General features: G+C 47.6%; 1 protein-coding gene across 1 annotated transcript; it reads left to right on the top strand.

Annotated features, from left to right (window-relative positions):
• The first annotated feature begins 828 nt into the window (after window positions 1-828).
• Window positions 829-1,650, top strand: PLEKHF1 (pleckstrin homology and FYVE domain containing 1). The gene has a single exon (XM_065416843.1). It carries the CDS (start codon window positions 829-831, stop codon window positions 1,648-1,650), a length of 822 nt encoding a protein of 273 aa, XP_065272915.1.
• The last annotated feature ends 14,123 nt before the right edge of the window (window positions 1,651-15,773 follow it).

Here is a 15,773-nt window from a genome sequence, read left to right as displayed (position 1 = left end):
GGCACCCGGATGACATATGGTGACGGTGAGCTGAGCTGAGCGGGCTCCATGCTTGCCGTGGTATGTTGTCTGCACAGGTAACCCAGGTAAAAAGGCGCGAATCTATTGTCTGCCGTTGCTGTGACGGAGGGGGAGGGGCCTGACGACATGTACCCAGAACCCCCCCGCGGCACTGTTTTGCATCATTCGGGCATTGGGATCTCAACCCATAATTCCAATGGGCGCCGGAGACTGCGGGAACTGTGGGATAGCTACCCATAGTGCAATGCGCCGGAAGTCGACGCTAGCCTCGGTACTGTGGACGCGGTCCGCCGACGTAATGCACTTAGAGCATTTTATGTGGGGACACACACAATCGGCTGTATACAACCGATTTCTATAAAACCGGCTTCTATTAATTCGATCCAATGTCGTAGTGTAGACATACCCTTTGGAATCTATGAATGGGAATAAGCTACACTGGTATAAGCACTTTTTTATCCTGGTATAATTGTGTCCACAGTAGGGAGTTTTATACCTTATCCAGTGTGTGATATAAGAGAGTTGGGTAACTGAATTCTGATTCCTGAGATGGGCAGTATCAGCCTGCTACAGAATAGATCAGACACTTCAGTGGGTTTTACTTTTTATTTTAAGGAGTGCTTTGATAAGTCATTGCTGGGTAGTACCACCCAGAAAACTGAAACTCCTCTCCTGGCTCTTTGAAAAGCTACTTACTGCTGTTTAAATTTGCTGTTCAGTTTGGAAGCTAGGGTTGATGCAATTGTTTGCTGAACCCAGTTTTATAACTTTATTTCCTCCCCCCCTGCTCTAGAGTGAAGGAAGGAGATGGTGGACCATCTGGTTAACACTGAAATTAACAGCCAGCGCATTGCTTCCGTGGAAAACTGCTTTGGGGCATCTGGACAACCCTTAGCTGTGCCAGGAAGAGTCCTTCTGGGTGAAGGCATTTTGACCAAAGAATGCCGCAAGAAGCCCAAGCCTCGGGTATTCTTTCTTTTCAATGACATCCTCGTGTATGGGAGCATAGTGATAAACAAAAGGAAGTACAACTCCCAGCACATCATACCTCTCGAAGATGTCACCTTAGAGACACTGCCGGATACCTTACAAATGAAGAACCGATGGATGATTAAAACTTCGAAAAAGTCCTTTGTTGTTTCTGCAGCCTCCCTCACAGAAAGGAAAGAATGGCTCAGTCACCTTGAAGAGTGCATTAGGCATCTGCTGACAAAGACAGGCAGGCAGCCCTCCACGGAGCATGCTGCCCCCTGGATACCCGACAAGGCCACTGATATCTGCATGCGCTGCACGCAGACCAAGTTCTCCACGCTCACTCGCAGGCATCACTGTCGGAAGTGTGGCTTCGTTGTGTGTGGGGACTGCTCCAGACAGAGGTTTCTGATGCCACGCCTGTCCCCCAAGCCGCTGAGGGTCTGTAGCCTATGCTACAGGCAGTTGATAGCAGAAAAGAAGAAGGAAGCAGAAGTTGACCTGAGACAGCCAGAGCAGATTGACTCTTCCATGACTAGTTATGAACCATCTAGTGGTGATGACAGTGATAAATCTGATGATGACAAAGTGGAACGGTGGCCGGGAGACGCAGAGTTTTATGCCTCAGAAGTACCTTGGTCATCTTTCCATAGTTGACCTTCTTACCCTTGGCTTAAAGCCTGAGGAGCTAAATTCTGACTTCTGATCCATGCATAGCCCTCAGTATTTTCAGTGGTGAGCGTACATTAGAGGGTGAAATTTAGCCCCTCTTTATCTTGTTTACTTTCATGTGTTTTCCTGATTTAAGTCAGTCTCTAGTGATTTAAGAGAACTAGTCTTGTGTCATATTACTCTCGCAGGGCATGGCCTACATCAAGACAGTGTGATATAGTGGGCAGAGCACTGGACTGGGAACCAGTAAACCAAGGTTGTGTTCTCTGCCCTGCCATTGGCTTGTTGGGTGATCGTGGGCAAGTCACTTCCCCTCTCTGTGACTCAGTTTCCCTATTTGTAAAATGGGGCTAATAATGACATTTTTTGCTAAGAGCTTTGAGATCTACTGATCTCTATACAAGAACTAAGTATTATTGTTATTGTCTCAAATATACTACTCACCTGGGGGTGGACCCTTTTGTTGATATCAGAGGCCCATTGATGGGGTAGCTTGTGCTGCTACTGCCTGTGCTGTACCTCCTCTGTAGGGAAGAGAGGACTTCGCCTCCAAGGCTGGGATTTGTCATGAGCACTAAATACATATAAAACGATAGAACTAGAAATCTGAAGTACATGGAAACCTGGGCTGGTGCCCTTTGACCTCAGTATGGTAAGATACTGAAAAATAATCAGCAGGAGACCTGGGTTAGACTTTTAGACTGCCTTTTGCTCCCCAAGCTACCTGAAGCTAAGAGCCCTGGGGAAACGGTGATCTCAGGAACGGGAAGTCTTGTGTGGCTCTGAAGCGAAACCTGCTGACTTCTCATGAGCATCATTAGCACTAGGGTTACCATATCTATGAAATAAAAAAAAAGGACCCTCCACGGGCCCTGGCCCCGCCCATTTCCCCACCCCAGCCCCGCCCCAACTCCGCCCCTTCCCAGCCCTAACTCCGCCCCCTCCTCCCTCCCACTCCCAGCCACGGGGAAAGGGCTGCCCGAGCGCTACCGGCTTCACGGTTTGCCGGGCAGCCCCCAGACCCTGTGCCCCCGGCCGGCGCTTGCCTAGCGCAGCTGGAGCCCGGGAGGGGAAGCGCCCAGCCGGGGGCGCAGGGTCTGGAGGCTGCCCGGCAAACCGTGAAGCCGGTAGCGCTTGGGCTTCGGGCAGCCCCCTTGCCTCCGGACCCTGCGCCCCCAGCCGGGCACTTCCCCTCCCGGGCTCCGGCGGCGCAGGGTCCGGAGGCATGGGGGCTGCCCGAAGCCGGTAGCGCGGGGGCAGCCCGGCTCTGTTTAAGAGCCGGGCTGCCCGAGCGCTACCGGCTTCGGGCAGCCCCCATGCCCGGCTCTTAAACAGAGCCGAAGAGTCGGGGAGGAGCAGAGCAGCCGCGGCTGGAGGCTCTGCTCCTCCCCTGACTCTTCGGCTTTGTTTAAGAGCCGGGCTGCCCGAGCGCTACCGGCTTCGGGCAGCCCCCGTGCCTCCGGACCCTGCGCCCCCAGATGGGCACTTCCCCTCCCGGGCTCCGGCGGCGCAGGGTCCGGAGGTATGGGGGCTGCCCAAAGCCCGTAGCGCTCGGCTCTTAAACAGAGCCGAAGAGTCGGGGAGGAGCAGAGCCGCCCCGGCTGGAGGCTCTGCTCCTCCCCTGACTCTTCGGCTCTGTTTAAGAGCGGAGCTGCCCCAGCGCTACCGGCTTCGGGCAGCCCCCGTGCCTCCGGACCCTGCGCCGCCGGAGCCTGGGAGGGGAAGTGCCCGGCCGGGGGTCCGGAGGCAAGGGGGCTGCCTGAAGCCCATAGCGCTCGGGCAGCTCCGCTCTTAAACAGAGCCGAAGAGTCAGGGGAGGAGCAGAGCCGCCATTTTCCCGGACATGTTCGGCTTTTTGGCAATTCCCCCCGGACGGGGGTTTGAGTGCCGAAAAGCCGGACATGTCCGGGAAAAAGAGGACGTATGGTAACCCTATTAGCACAGCACTGGAGAAGTCCTCCCTCCCAGCCAGAGAACAGCCATTGTGATGACAGAAGGTAATGGGAGAGTTAAGGTTTATATTAGGGGTGAGGTGAGAAAGAAGAGGCTGTCTCAACTCAGCAGAATCACCCCACCCCTGCCCCACACATATATATTTCCAGGTCTCAAAATCAGTAACCCAGCCAGATTCCACTGCCCCAGGGATGGAAGAACCCCAGCCTGGTGGGTGATGTAGCACAGGGTGGTAGAGCTAGTGCAAGAGGTGGTGAAGGGATGGGTGGATGGTCAAAACTAAGGTCTGATTCTATGAGGTGCTGAAATTACTCAATGCCCAGTGACTCACTTGCTCATTAAGGCCCCAAGCATTTGCTGCAAACGTACGTTGCATAACTTCAAGCGTGAGCAGTCCTGCTGACTTCAGAGTTATGCACATGTGAGTGTCTTCAGGTTCAGGGCATAAAATTATATGCTTAATTAGAATTGAATTTTGACATTAAAGTTAATCTCAAGTGAGAGATTGTGTCTATTCAAATAGCCTTTCGTCTCATGTGTAACTAAAATCATTTACTATCAGTGAAAATTAGACAACAGCAATTGTATTGCAGCAAATAACTGTACAACAAAAGCTCAGTTGCTACCTTTTTTGCATATTTTATATTGTGTATTTTATACTCTAGAGCAGGAATTTAGTTAAAAGTAATTTTCAACATAATTTTTTCCTTACCATAGTCCAGTCTGTCTAAACACTGAATTGCATGCCAAATGACCAGGTTGGGTTGGTTTTTTTTAATTAGTTCAAAGCAATTATTCTCATGGATTTTATTTTTTCCTTTTTTATATACTGCCAATGTCCAGCCAGTTTGTATTATTCAACCAATTGTCAATAAAGATATGGCCGAGGAGGGGAAAAAAAGTGACAAAAAAGTAAATGTGCTGTTATTTAACAAAAAAACAAGCATTGGGTCATATGCTTTGATCTAAACACATCCAGTCTAGGGTGAATTCAGCAGCAACTCTTCAGTCATGTACTGAACATTCGGGTTTTCTATTTACTACTTGAAAGTGAATATTACTGAAAAATATCCAAGTCTGCGGCTTCCTTTCTGTTTATTCCATTCTTTCTCAGCAGACTAAGTTTTCCCAAGACTCTTGCTACCCCTGCAGTAATTGAAGTGGTATTTTCTGTGGGGGGGGGGGGGGGGGGGGGAGGAGATGGTGCAGAAAGGGCCAACAAACCTCATGACCAAAACACATGTTTCTGGTTTTTAGAGTAATAAAGAACATTGAGTCCTATTTTTTTCCATCCCGCTTCAAATTCTAGTTCATAATTATGAACAGTGGCAAGTGCATTTATAAAGCCTCCCTCCCACAAGTGAGTATAGGCTTCACAAACAAAATAGGACCTTAACAAAAATAAGTAATTACAAATATCAAATACGAAAGCCCAGAACAGAAGCCCCAAACTTCCCTAATGTGAATCTAAACAAGATACTGGGGTTGAAATATACTTGGCATTTGAGAGCTCTACACGTGCTATGAGTGCTTATCTACATTAGGCCTTTTTAGGCTTTTTTCTACAAAATTTCTCACTGCTGCTAACCCTGATTCACCACCACCGGTAGGCACATTAGTGTAGACAAGAGTTTCAGATACACAGTGCACAAAACACCAGGAGCCATGCTCACAATGGGTCTCCCATGATCACTGCCACCAGTGGATCTAAACTAGTGGCAGCAAGGAGGAGACTGTTCAGGCTGAGGAGCCCTGGCACCTCACTTATTTGGTAAGTATTACAACCATTGCTGGGCAGGAAATTTCATAAAACTTTTGTTTCTTTTAATTGTCTGACCAGCTAGTTGTGACTTGGCCAAGTCCACAGAAAGGGTGGGTGTTCAGAGCCTGGGGATTCCTGGCTCCCAGCCCTGTGAACACACAGGCTTTACAGCGGGGTTTGTACTAATACAATACCACCTGCATTTTTAACGTGACTAGCTGTTTGTTCATTTTGTTTTTGTTTTGGCCTGATCCTATGACTGCTCCATTTAGAAAGAGCTTCCTGTTTTGGAATTAAATAAATCCTTCTGCTGGCTTGATTATGGAATTTTAAACAGGGGAGAGTGGCAATGTGCAGGTTATGTGTGTTAATTGCATGACAACTGAACATAACTAGGGCCTATGTTAATCACAAATACTGACCTTGAGGGAGAAAGTATCCAGGTTTGTTTTTTGGGGGAGATCTTCCTGCAGCACTCGCTGGTGGCTGCTATGCAGTGACACTACTCTTGCTGAGACGGTTACCTGCCCCTCCAACTCCAGTGCAAATGCCCCATTTTGCAGCAGTTTTGGGGAAGTGTTGCCAGATGTTGAGTTCTACTGACCCACTGCAGTGCTTTCGGAAGAGCACTGCACGGTGTACATGATGTTAGAATGGTGACAGCCAGCTCCACACACAAACTGTGAGCTAAAGCAGGGAGGACTAGAACCAGCTGACTACACCTGGACTAAAGTGGGTGCAAGAGCTGCAGGACCAGAAAGACAAGCTATAGGAGAGGTGCAGAGCTGCAGGTAGAAGGGTTGTCAGGCAAGGGAAGGTACCAGGGCAAGGAAGTAAACAGGAGAGTAAAGTCTGGGCACTCAGAGAAGTTCATGCCTGTTTCAATAGACACTGGAGCAAGGGGGGGGTGACAAGCCGAGCGAAATGGAGACTGAGTGACTAATTGGCATCCAACCATTGAGAGAGTTGGGAGACATTTTTGGCATGAGAATGAGCTGCTTTTCTGGTGGACGTGGAGGGGGTAACCTTTCTTTTTTCTGCAGCAGTGTAAGGGGTGTCCCTGAAGCTTTTGAGAGCAAAGAGAAACATTCCATTTGTTGAGCAATGCAAAGAAATGTCAGCTCTGGGGCATGTGACCTACTGAATGTGTTGGAGGCTTTCCAAGCAAAATGACAGGAAAACAGAGCTAAAGTTCATGGAATGTTGAAAACCACAGCTTCAGCTCTCCAAAGTCAATAGCAATATAATGAAGTGAACAAAGCAACTAGCGTAGCAGCCTGCTACAAAGGCAGCAGAATGAAAGGTAAGAGTGACCGATCTGAGTTGTGAGTAAAGTGAAATGAAAGGCTCTAAAGAGCTGCAGTAAATTAAAGACATGTTCTAGGCTTCTAGATTCTAGAGGGTGCTGCCTGGACAACACACACTGTGTGCCACAGTGATCATACTGCGGACTGGGAGCAGCTTACAAGCGTGTGAGGGCACCCCAGTAAGATCAGCGCTGGAGAATGGGTATTTGAGTAGCTAAGTCGGAGATCTGGCCTGCCATTCAACATTGGCTCTGCAGCAGCAAAGAGCCGATCTTTCAGTCAATGTGGGATTTATTTATTTATTTTTATAAAGAAGGAACTGAGAAGGCAAATCTAGCATGGAGGGCCAATCTATACTGAGCCTTGAGGCTCATCCTAAAAATATTGGTTCTGCTTGTCTGACTCTGGTCTAAGTTTTGGTTCTTTAATATGTAAAGAAGAACAAAGTTGCTAAAGCCAAATTTGCTCTCATTCACCAGAAGCTCTTGTATATTTTGTACATGAACCCACAGCGAATTCCCCTTCAAGTGGGACCTGAGTGCTGAATACGTATGATGGTTCCTTAATGCCTGTTGCTGTAAAAATAATATTCTGCTTATAATCTAGAGTGGCTCTGTGCTAACTTTTCCCTCCTGCCTCACAATTGTCCTGCACACCCCAGCTCTACCATGCCTGGGGCTTTCCTCAGCAAAGATACAGATGACTCGCTTGCACTACACTGAGTGGGGCTGTCTGATGTGGATGACTAGGGCAACATTTCCAAACTTTAACAGCCTGCTTGGAATACTATTTACGGGAACAGTGCAAATAATCATTTCACATGATCGTCCGCACCAGCAACAACCAAAAAGCAGCCACCCGTAGCAGCTTGGTTTCAGATGGAAGAAATGTCTCAGCTGAGTGAGGCAGATGCTCCACTGAATTAGAGTAGCTTTGCACCTCTCTCATCAACAGAAAGCTGCCCTAAAGCCAGCTTAGCTACCTTGCAAGGACTTCCTAAGACTTCCTCAGGTGCCATATCCATGCTATACCCTCCTGAACCCCCACAGCAGCTGGACAACCCAGCAATCCCTGGCTCCCACTGGCAGTTGGTGCAAGCTAGAGCAGTCTTCAGAAGGGTTTATTAGCACTGGGGAATATTTTGTCCAAAAGCAAGAGACCATCCTTTAGCAGCTGATGTGCGGATCCTTACATACTATTAATTCTGCTGCACCTGGCCCAAGCCAACCACAGCCCGTTCAGCAGGGGCAAGAAGAGGTGTGCTCACTTAAGCCCAATCTCAGGCTGCAGTTTTCAGGTGTTAGGATGGGTGTGGAAGGAGTTAAGCAAGGCTGCGTCAAGCCAGATTATACCAAACCGCTAGGAACTGAGTTACCTAGAGACCTCCTGTGATCGGTGTCGGTCCACCTACCCGCTAGGGGGCGGTGGGGAGCTACGAGGTCACTGGCCGGCCTGGGTTACGCCTCCGCCAGCGGGGAATTAGCTGCGGGAAGGCCGCCAGCCAGAGTCTGTAGCGCGCCCCTCAGGCAGGGGAGCGGCGGCAAAGGTCAATAGCGCGCCCCTCAGGCAGGGGAGCGCCGGCAAAGGGCAGTAGCGCGCCCCTCAGGCAGGGGAGCGCCGGCACGGGTCCCGGCGTGGCTCGGCCGGGCAGGGGAACGCAGGCCCACCCTACACCACTGCGTTCCAGCCCAGGGCCCTGACAGCGGCAGGACGAGGGTCCCGCCACTGGATCAGCAGGGTCCTTCCGCTATATAGACTCACCGCGGTGCAGCTCTGTCCCTGGGCTACTTCCTACCCGATTGCTCGTCCGAATCCCTCTGGTCCCGTCAGTGCGTCGGGGTAGTCCGCTGTTGGCAGCTCCAGCTCCCCCTCAGGCTCAGGCTCCTCCAGCTCCTCCCGGTCCTTGGCTGCTGGCAGCTCCAGCTCCCCCTCCGGCTCCTCCAGGTCCTCTGGGTACTCGGCAGCGGGCAGTCCTGGCAGCCCCAGTCTGTCCTCCAGGTGAGGTTTCCACTGGTCCAGGGCCTCCCCTGGCGTGGCAGCAGGGTCTGAAGGGAGTAGCCCACGGTCTGCATCTGCCTCCCTCCCTAGTGCTGCCCTGACTGAGCTAAGGGCCCCGCCCTTTATACTTCCTGTTCCACCCCTCCCCTTCCGGGGGGTGGAGCGAGCTTGGGCTGGCCCCGCCCACTCAGGCTGAGAGAAAGGCCCTTTACCCTCAGGTTCGGAGGGCAGCCACCCTGGCTCCCTACACCTCCCAAGAGCTCCTACCTTCACACTGCCACATGGACCACTTGGAGTACAAGCAGCATGGTCAAATATGCTCTTGTGTGCACAGCTTGGTGATAGAGCTGAGATCACGCTGCAAGTAGAAGTGCATGAAAAGGCTCTGGTTTGTATGCTGGGTGCTTTTGCCCCCTCACCCCGAAGCTGCCACTTCTTTCACAGGGAAGCAAGAGCATGCAACAGCTTAGGACAGGAAGTGAAGCGACATAAATAGTGCTCTGTGTTTTTTGCTAATGCAAAACAACAACAAAATGTATGCCACCGAGCCAGGTCCTGCCCCCAGCATGATGGAGGGGTGGCTGGGCCAAAGCTGAGCCAGCACTGCACCCCTATACACCAGGTCACAGTGCCCACAGCTGGCAGCCAAGTTCCACAGGACAAAAGCTGCAGCTGTGGGGTGAGTGCAGGACAGGCTTGTTCTGCAACCAGTGCTCAATTTGTGCCAGGACTGAGCCCTGGCACTTGTAGGCTTGGCCATTCATAGCCTCCGCACCGCTGGGCTTGGCCATTCATAGCCCCAGCACCTCTGGGCTTGCCGCATCAGTTATAAAAGTAAATCGTTGCTTGAGCCCCAGCACTACTTTCATTACAAATTAAGCACTGTCTGCAACCCCCACACCCAAGGGCTTCCACCCCGCAGGGGGCAGGACGAAACAAAACAACACATTCCCATAAAGTAAAATAAAGAATTATAAAAAATAAAAAGAATGTCACAGGGCTCTGAAAAGGTCTCCAGTACAAACTGCTGGGGCAAACAGTCCCAGAGCTTGAATGACAGTGAGCAGCCGCAACTCCCATTAAACCCAGCAGGAATTGTGAGTGTTCAGCTGCTCTTGCGACGTGGAAATAGTTAACCCTTGTGAGCAGGTTGTCCCAGCGAGGCTGCCAAAGCCGCAGCTGGTGCACTACTGCCACAAGTTCAAGGAACTTGTCTTTACTTTGCAAATTCTAGTCAAAATGAATTATGTGCCTCTTTCTCAAGAGGACGAAGATTTTCCATCCAATACTAATTTTTAGGGGAGGGCAAAAACAGGACCAAACATCAGACTTTTGTTCTTTCAAAAACTATTACAATTTGGTGCCTTCTCTTGGACTCATGAATAAACTGCATACGCTGCAGTATAGTAATTATTCAACACTTGGCTTTCACCCCACTGCTAAAGATCACTTTGTAACTCACTGCGGGGAGGATCAAAAGCACACATCCTCCAAGGCAGCAAATCCTTTTTCTTCTCCTAACTAAATATATTTCAACTCCTGTTAGTATAGTTATTTCATCACACCACATGTTTTGCTTTTATATTTTTACCCATAAAAACGATTTCAAAATGTTTTGGTGTGACCACTTACACAAACAGGCTTTGAAAAAGGAAAATGTTAGCTCGGGTGGGCAGGCCTCTCATCTTCCTGACAGTGTAACAAGAAAGAACTACTCACATCCCTGTTATCAGAAGAGTTACATCCAAGGTAGAACAAATGCGCCTATGTATTTTTCATATACGATGCATCTTCCATTAGCAGCTGAAGATTCTTTGGTCTTGTGGTTAAAGCATTAGATTGGGTGTTAGATCTGGGTTCTGTTCAAAGCTTGCCACATAAATAAATGGACGGAAGTAATGAAATCAAGCTCCTTAACTTCTTGAGCACCAACACACTAAGGTGGTGGGGCTCATGACAGCGCCTGCGGCCCCCGGTGCCACGTCAGTCTGACAGCAGCTCAAGGAGCAGCTGGTAATTGGCCACTATAATATTTTTAAGTGCAAAGCCCTTCATTGTGCAGTATTATGTGATGCATCCAGACAAACCAAAATACAAACGTGCAACATACACAATATACCACAGGCATTAAATACTGCTCCAGAGAGCTGTACCAGGCATTGGGGGATTGGGGCAACCATCCACAAGCCTGGACACTTACGCAGGGAGTGCTGTGGGTAGAAGCAGCATGCTGTTGTAGCTTGCACTGACTCGGCTGCCGCAGTGCCAGTGGAAGTGACACAGTTTTCTGCTGTAGATGCAGGCTGGCAGGCCCAGGATCATACTGGAACAATAAATACTCCAGACACAACCATTCTGAATACTCAGTCATTCCGCAGCAAATTCCAGATAGCCCAAACAAACAGTCTCTAAGGCCACACTTCACTCCAATGGCAAGTAAGTTTATAGCCAGTTCAAAACAATGGACTTAAGTAGAACGTCTCCCGTGGCAGGTGGGCCGCAAAGGAAGCCTTTATCATGTGTGGCCTTGTCTGCAGAAGGCCCTTTTCTGGAGTAAATTCCCACAGTGCTACTCTGCTGGCGGTTGTAAGGCTGGGAGCAATCGTGCAGCCATAACACTGGCTTTGCAATGGAGCTACAGAGATGCATCGTCACCAAGACTTCGCACAAGAGCAGCAGTCCACCGGCATAGGTCAGATTGCAGGATGCAGGCCCAGAGCCTATAGGAGGCATTACAATCTGGGTGCAAAAAGTGTAAGTATTTATCAAGGGTGGTGCCTGACTAAAGCCGCCCTGCCCACTCATCTACTATGTGAAGTGTAATCTGTGACGTCACCGATGTTCATATAAAACTGTAGTAACAGCCATTAAAAAAGCCGTTCCACGTGGAGCCACATCATAGCTTTGGTTTACGTTGATTTTTATTCCATCGTGGCACAATGTGTCAATAAAGTGAAAAATCCAGCAGAAATGCTTAGTACTGCTGCTTGAGAGAGCAGGGGGCTTAGTTTTTTCTGTCATTAGGGTATTGCTAATGAGGAAATAGAAAATGGCCTATCCCTGCTTAAAATCTATTACCTTCTGTTGCATTGTCTTAGCACACGGGTCTCATTGCTGTCGCAGCCTGGTCCTTACCTCTCTATAAAAGTGTAACAGGGTAAAACAGGCGTCGTCGCACCTGTTATGTCTTCAGACAAAACAGCTATTCTTGTTTCAGGCCAAAGTCTTAAAGAAACATACCATGATGCCCCAGGAATTTTATATTTTATAAAACTTTAGTGATACCCACACACTGAATATTAAACACAGAAGAGCTCCCTTCCCAGATCCGTTGCTGAGTTCTATATTACATTCTAGGATTTAAACAGGAGGCCAAGATTTTCAAAGGTGATTCATGATTTTAGGTGTCCATCTCCAGACACATTCGAGGGGTTAATTTTCAGACGGCTTAACACTTTCTGAAAATCAAACCCATTTAATGTTTCTCAAATTGGGAGCCTAAAATCAGGACACCCAAAATCAATGGTCTCATCTGGAAACCTTGACTGTAGTCCTGTCAGGCTGTTTCTCCCTCCTGCAATATTCAAACTTTCCCTTTCTCCCCCACTACCACCCCAAATCTCTCTGCCTCTAGTTTTAAAGGCTATATTTTCCTGGAGCTGGGCATCCACAACTCTTTCCATTTATGCTGGAGTGCGGAATATTCGTAATTTCCTAAAGTACCATGTGAATGGCAGAACACATCTACCTTAAAACTGAATGAACCTTGCATTGTAAACATTTGTGTGATCTGAGGGTTCACTAGCACTGTCCATTCATGGAGAGGTAGCAAGAGCATAGTTTGGTAAAAGCAGATATTTGGGGCATTGTAGATATCAGTAGTTAGCTCTCATACATTGTGAAAAGATTTAAAGATGCTGATTTACTCAGAGAAAAGAACATATCAATGATCACATGACCAGGGAGCATCTCACTTTAAGACAAACCTCTCCTTGGACTCGTATAAGCAAAGAGTAATACAATGATGGCCTCTCAGTGTCATGTTCATTGTATCTGGGCTTCAGACAGGCATATGAGCTTTGTAGTCTTGAACTACACGACTATTTGGATTCAGATGGCATGGAAACATCAGGGTAAAGGACTTCTCTACTTAAAACAAGCCATAAAGGTATTGAATATAATTCTTATTTTCAGGCTGACTCTGAGAGCCAGCTGGAGGACATTATATAAGAGGTCTCAAGTGACTAGTGAGGTCAATTTTTCCTATCATTTGTTTAATTACACGCTTGTACAATGGAAAACTTTCAGGGAGGAAGAGCAGGCACAAAAGCAATGGGTGGGTTTTCCTCTCTTACAGGAAAGACATTTCCTATAACATCAAATGTGTTGCAATATCCTTGTAGTTTGATTGTTTTGGACAGGGTGTGTCACATTTTACATACAGTAGCGTATGTGCTGGAATATTAACACCACAGAAGTGACATGTATGTTAGTATGTGTCTATGACATGCATGCCAGTCTGACCAGAAGAGGAAGGAAAGATTGTGGAGAATGGAGTTTCAGGGATAAGGAGGCTTGGCTGGGTTGAAAAGGTTTGAAATCATGCAGTCAAAACACAGTGTTCACATACCCCCCTAAAGTGTCACTTTACATGTACAGAGGTTTATGAGTCTGCTATAGTGTTTGAACTCTGGATCCCAGGTTGTTTAGCTCAGGCACTAGAGGTTCATAGTTTTAGATCCAAAGGTCACCGGTTCAACCCTCTCCACTGATACCCTATCTGGATGCCTTGAGCCATAGCTGCATTAGATCTGAGCCTGGTAAATGGTGCTATATAACTGTTAGGATGAGAGTGGGAGGAAAAGAATATGCACACAGAAGCTGGGCTGTTATAAAAACCGGGAAGACACTAGGAATGCTAGATTTACTCTGTGCTGTTTCACATAAATACCTGAGGTTTATAAAGACATGCCAAAACTAACCAAAAAACCTGTGGCAGTTGCCCTGATATGATGAACATAGGCAGCCCGTGATGGGTTAATTCATTCCCTTATTTCTATGTAAAGGCCCAGTCTGATTTTATTTCCAAAACAAAGCTAAAAGTATGCATAATAGAAACACACACTTGCCTTCCTCACAGGGCTGCTTTGAGGATTAATTAGCTAATATCAGTACAGCACTTTGAAGATGGAAAGCAGTACAAAAGTACCCATTATCCTGGCTACTATCTATTAGTAGGATTAGAACAAAAAGTCTAATCTTCATCCCTGACTTCAGGGGGATGTGCCACAGCCATTGGCAACATGCACAGTTCCACAGGGCCTGGACTGTGGACATGAAAGGCCTGACCCGGGATTAGGCTCAGCAGCACCACAGGCTCCCACAGAGCCAAACTTCAGAAGGGGAAAAAAGCCTCAAATATGCAAACAGCTGCTATGCAATGGAAGGATGGTCACCACAGGTATGGCACAAGCTTCCCAGACTGAATGGCTCAAGCTAGAGAGCAAGAAAGCAAACTCCTTTTATGGGACTACCAACAGGACCCAGCCAAAACCGGTCACTGAAGGGCCCAATCCTCCACTACCCTGCTCATTGAGCAGTCATGGACACCGGTGCAAAGGGGGTGTACAATATTACCAGAGCAGATGGGAAGCATTTTATACCCACTTTGCACTGACGTGACTACACAAGGTTGCAGGGCTACAGAGAATCAGGCCCCTGCTGAACACAAAGTTTAACTAACTGACAAGATTGGAGTGGGAAGCTGGAGAGGACTTTGGAAAGGTGATTCATGGCAGTTTGCCTACCTGAACTGGTCCTGAGGGCATGTAAGAAATTGCTGGATTCTCTTAAGCCAGTCTAGCAAGTCTCATTCATGCTAGGAAGAGCACGGTTGTGTCTTTTTATAACTTGGAGGACTAGTTTATATGGGGCTGAAGGACAGAAAGAGCTGTAACGGTGAGGAAGGAAGTTTGGGAGAGCCTCCGAAATTTTGGCCTTAGGGTCGAATGTTTAGATGAAGGGAAGAGCTGGCTAGAACAATGGTAGACATGAGTTAAAAGTTGAGCCTGGGTAGGAGCCATGGGCTGCCCTATCCAGGCAGGAGGATCAAACAAAAGTTGCGAGCTGGATTGAGGGTAGTAATATGTAAATATACATTGGCCTTTGGCATTTTCAGCTGGGTGAAAATGAAAACTGAGCTGAACATAGAAACAAATGTAAGGGAAAATTACCTACAGTGCTGCTTTTCTGAAGATACCCTTTAGACAGAATCCACACTCCTCTCTGTGAGCTCTATAGCGCAAGACTGGCAGAACTTCAGCTCTTAAAAAATGTTGACATCTGAGGGAAGCAGTATCAGGGTTGTGAGCCAGGTGCCCTTATTGGCCAGCTGCAGCAAAGGTCACCTCCAGTATCCTTGTTCTTTAAATCTATAAGTGTTCATCGGGTTGACTCAGCCCAATTTGCATGATTAATATGCCATAACTTCTTTCAAGACATGGAACTTCTGTGTGAAATACATTACAGCTGAGATAAAAATATAAATCCCTTAAGGACAGTTTTATTAGATCAGTTTTGAGCCAGAATTACAATGATTATTCACTCCCATCATTTCATATAATAGCAGGTCATGTTATGCTGTCATCAAACTATACAGCAGGAGAATATCTGACATACGCATATTCAGAAGAACCACATTAACTTAAGATAATGGTTCCACTTTTTTACCTCTTGCACACAGACTGTGGAGGAAAAAAAGGTTAACTGAAAGGATCTAAAAATGTTCAAATTCCATTGTATAGATTCCTTGAGGCCTAAGTGTAGAGGGGTCCATACTGGCTTAGATCAAGTATAATATCCATTTAAGATTGGATATAGTCTCTCAGGAAACAATAACCAGCCTTTGCAAGTAGTTGACTTATGGTCTACTCGTTTTTTACCCCTCTTACTAGTATGAGCCTATGCTAACGTTTACATATTCTTCCATGTCTTGACATCTTGATTGTAGAACTGGAGGGAAGCAAATAGCAAAACAATAAGAAGAACAAGTTCTTACTAGCACTCTTCATCAGCAGATCTTGAAGTGC

Source organism: Emys orbicularis, chromosome 14 (genome assembly GCF_028017835.1).
Source record: "Emys orbicularis isolate rEmyOrb1 chromosome 14, rEmyOrb1.hap1, whole genome shotgun sequence".
In the NCBI taxonomy this organism is placed as follows: Eukaryota; Metazoa; Chordata; order Testudines; family Emydidae; genus Emys; species Emys orbicularis.
This window is presented reverse-complemented; position numbering and strand designations above follow the sequence as displayed.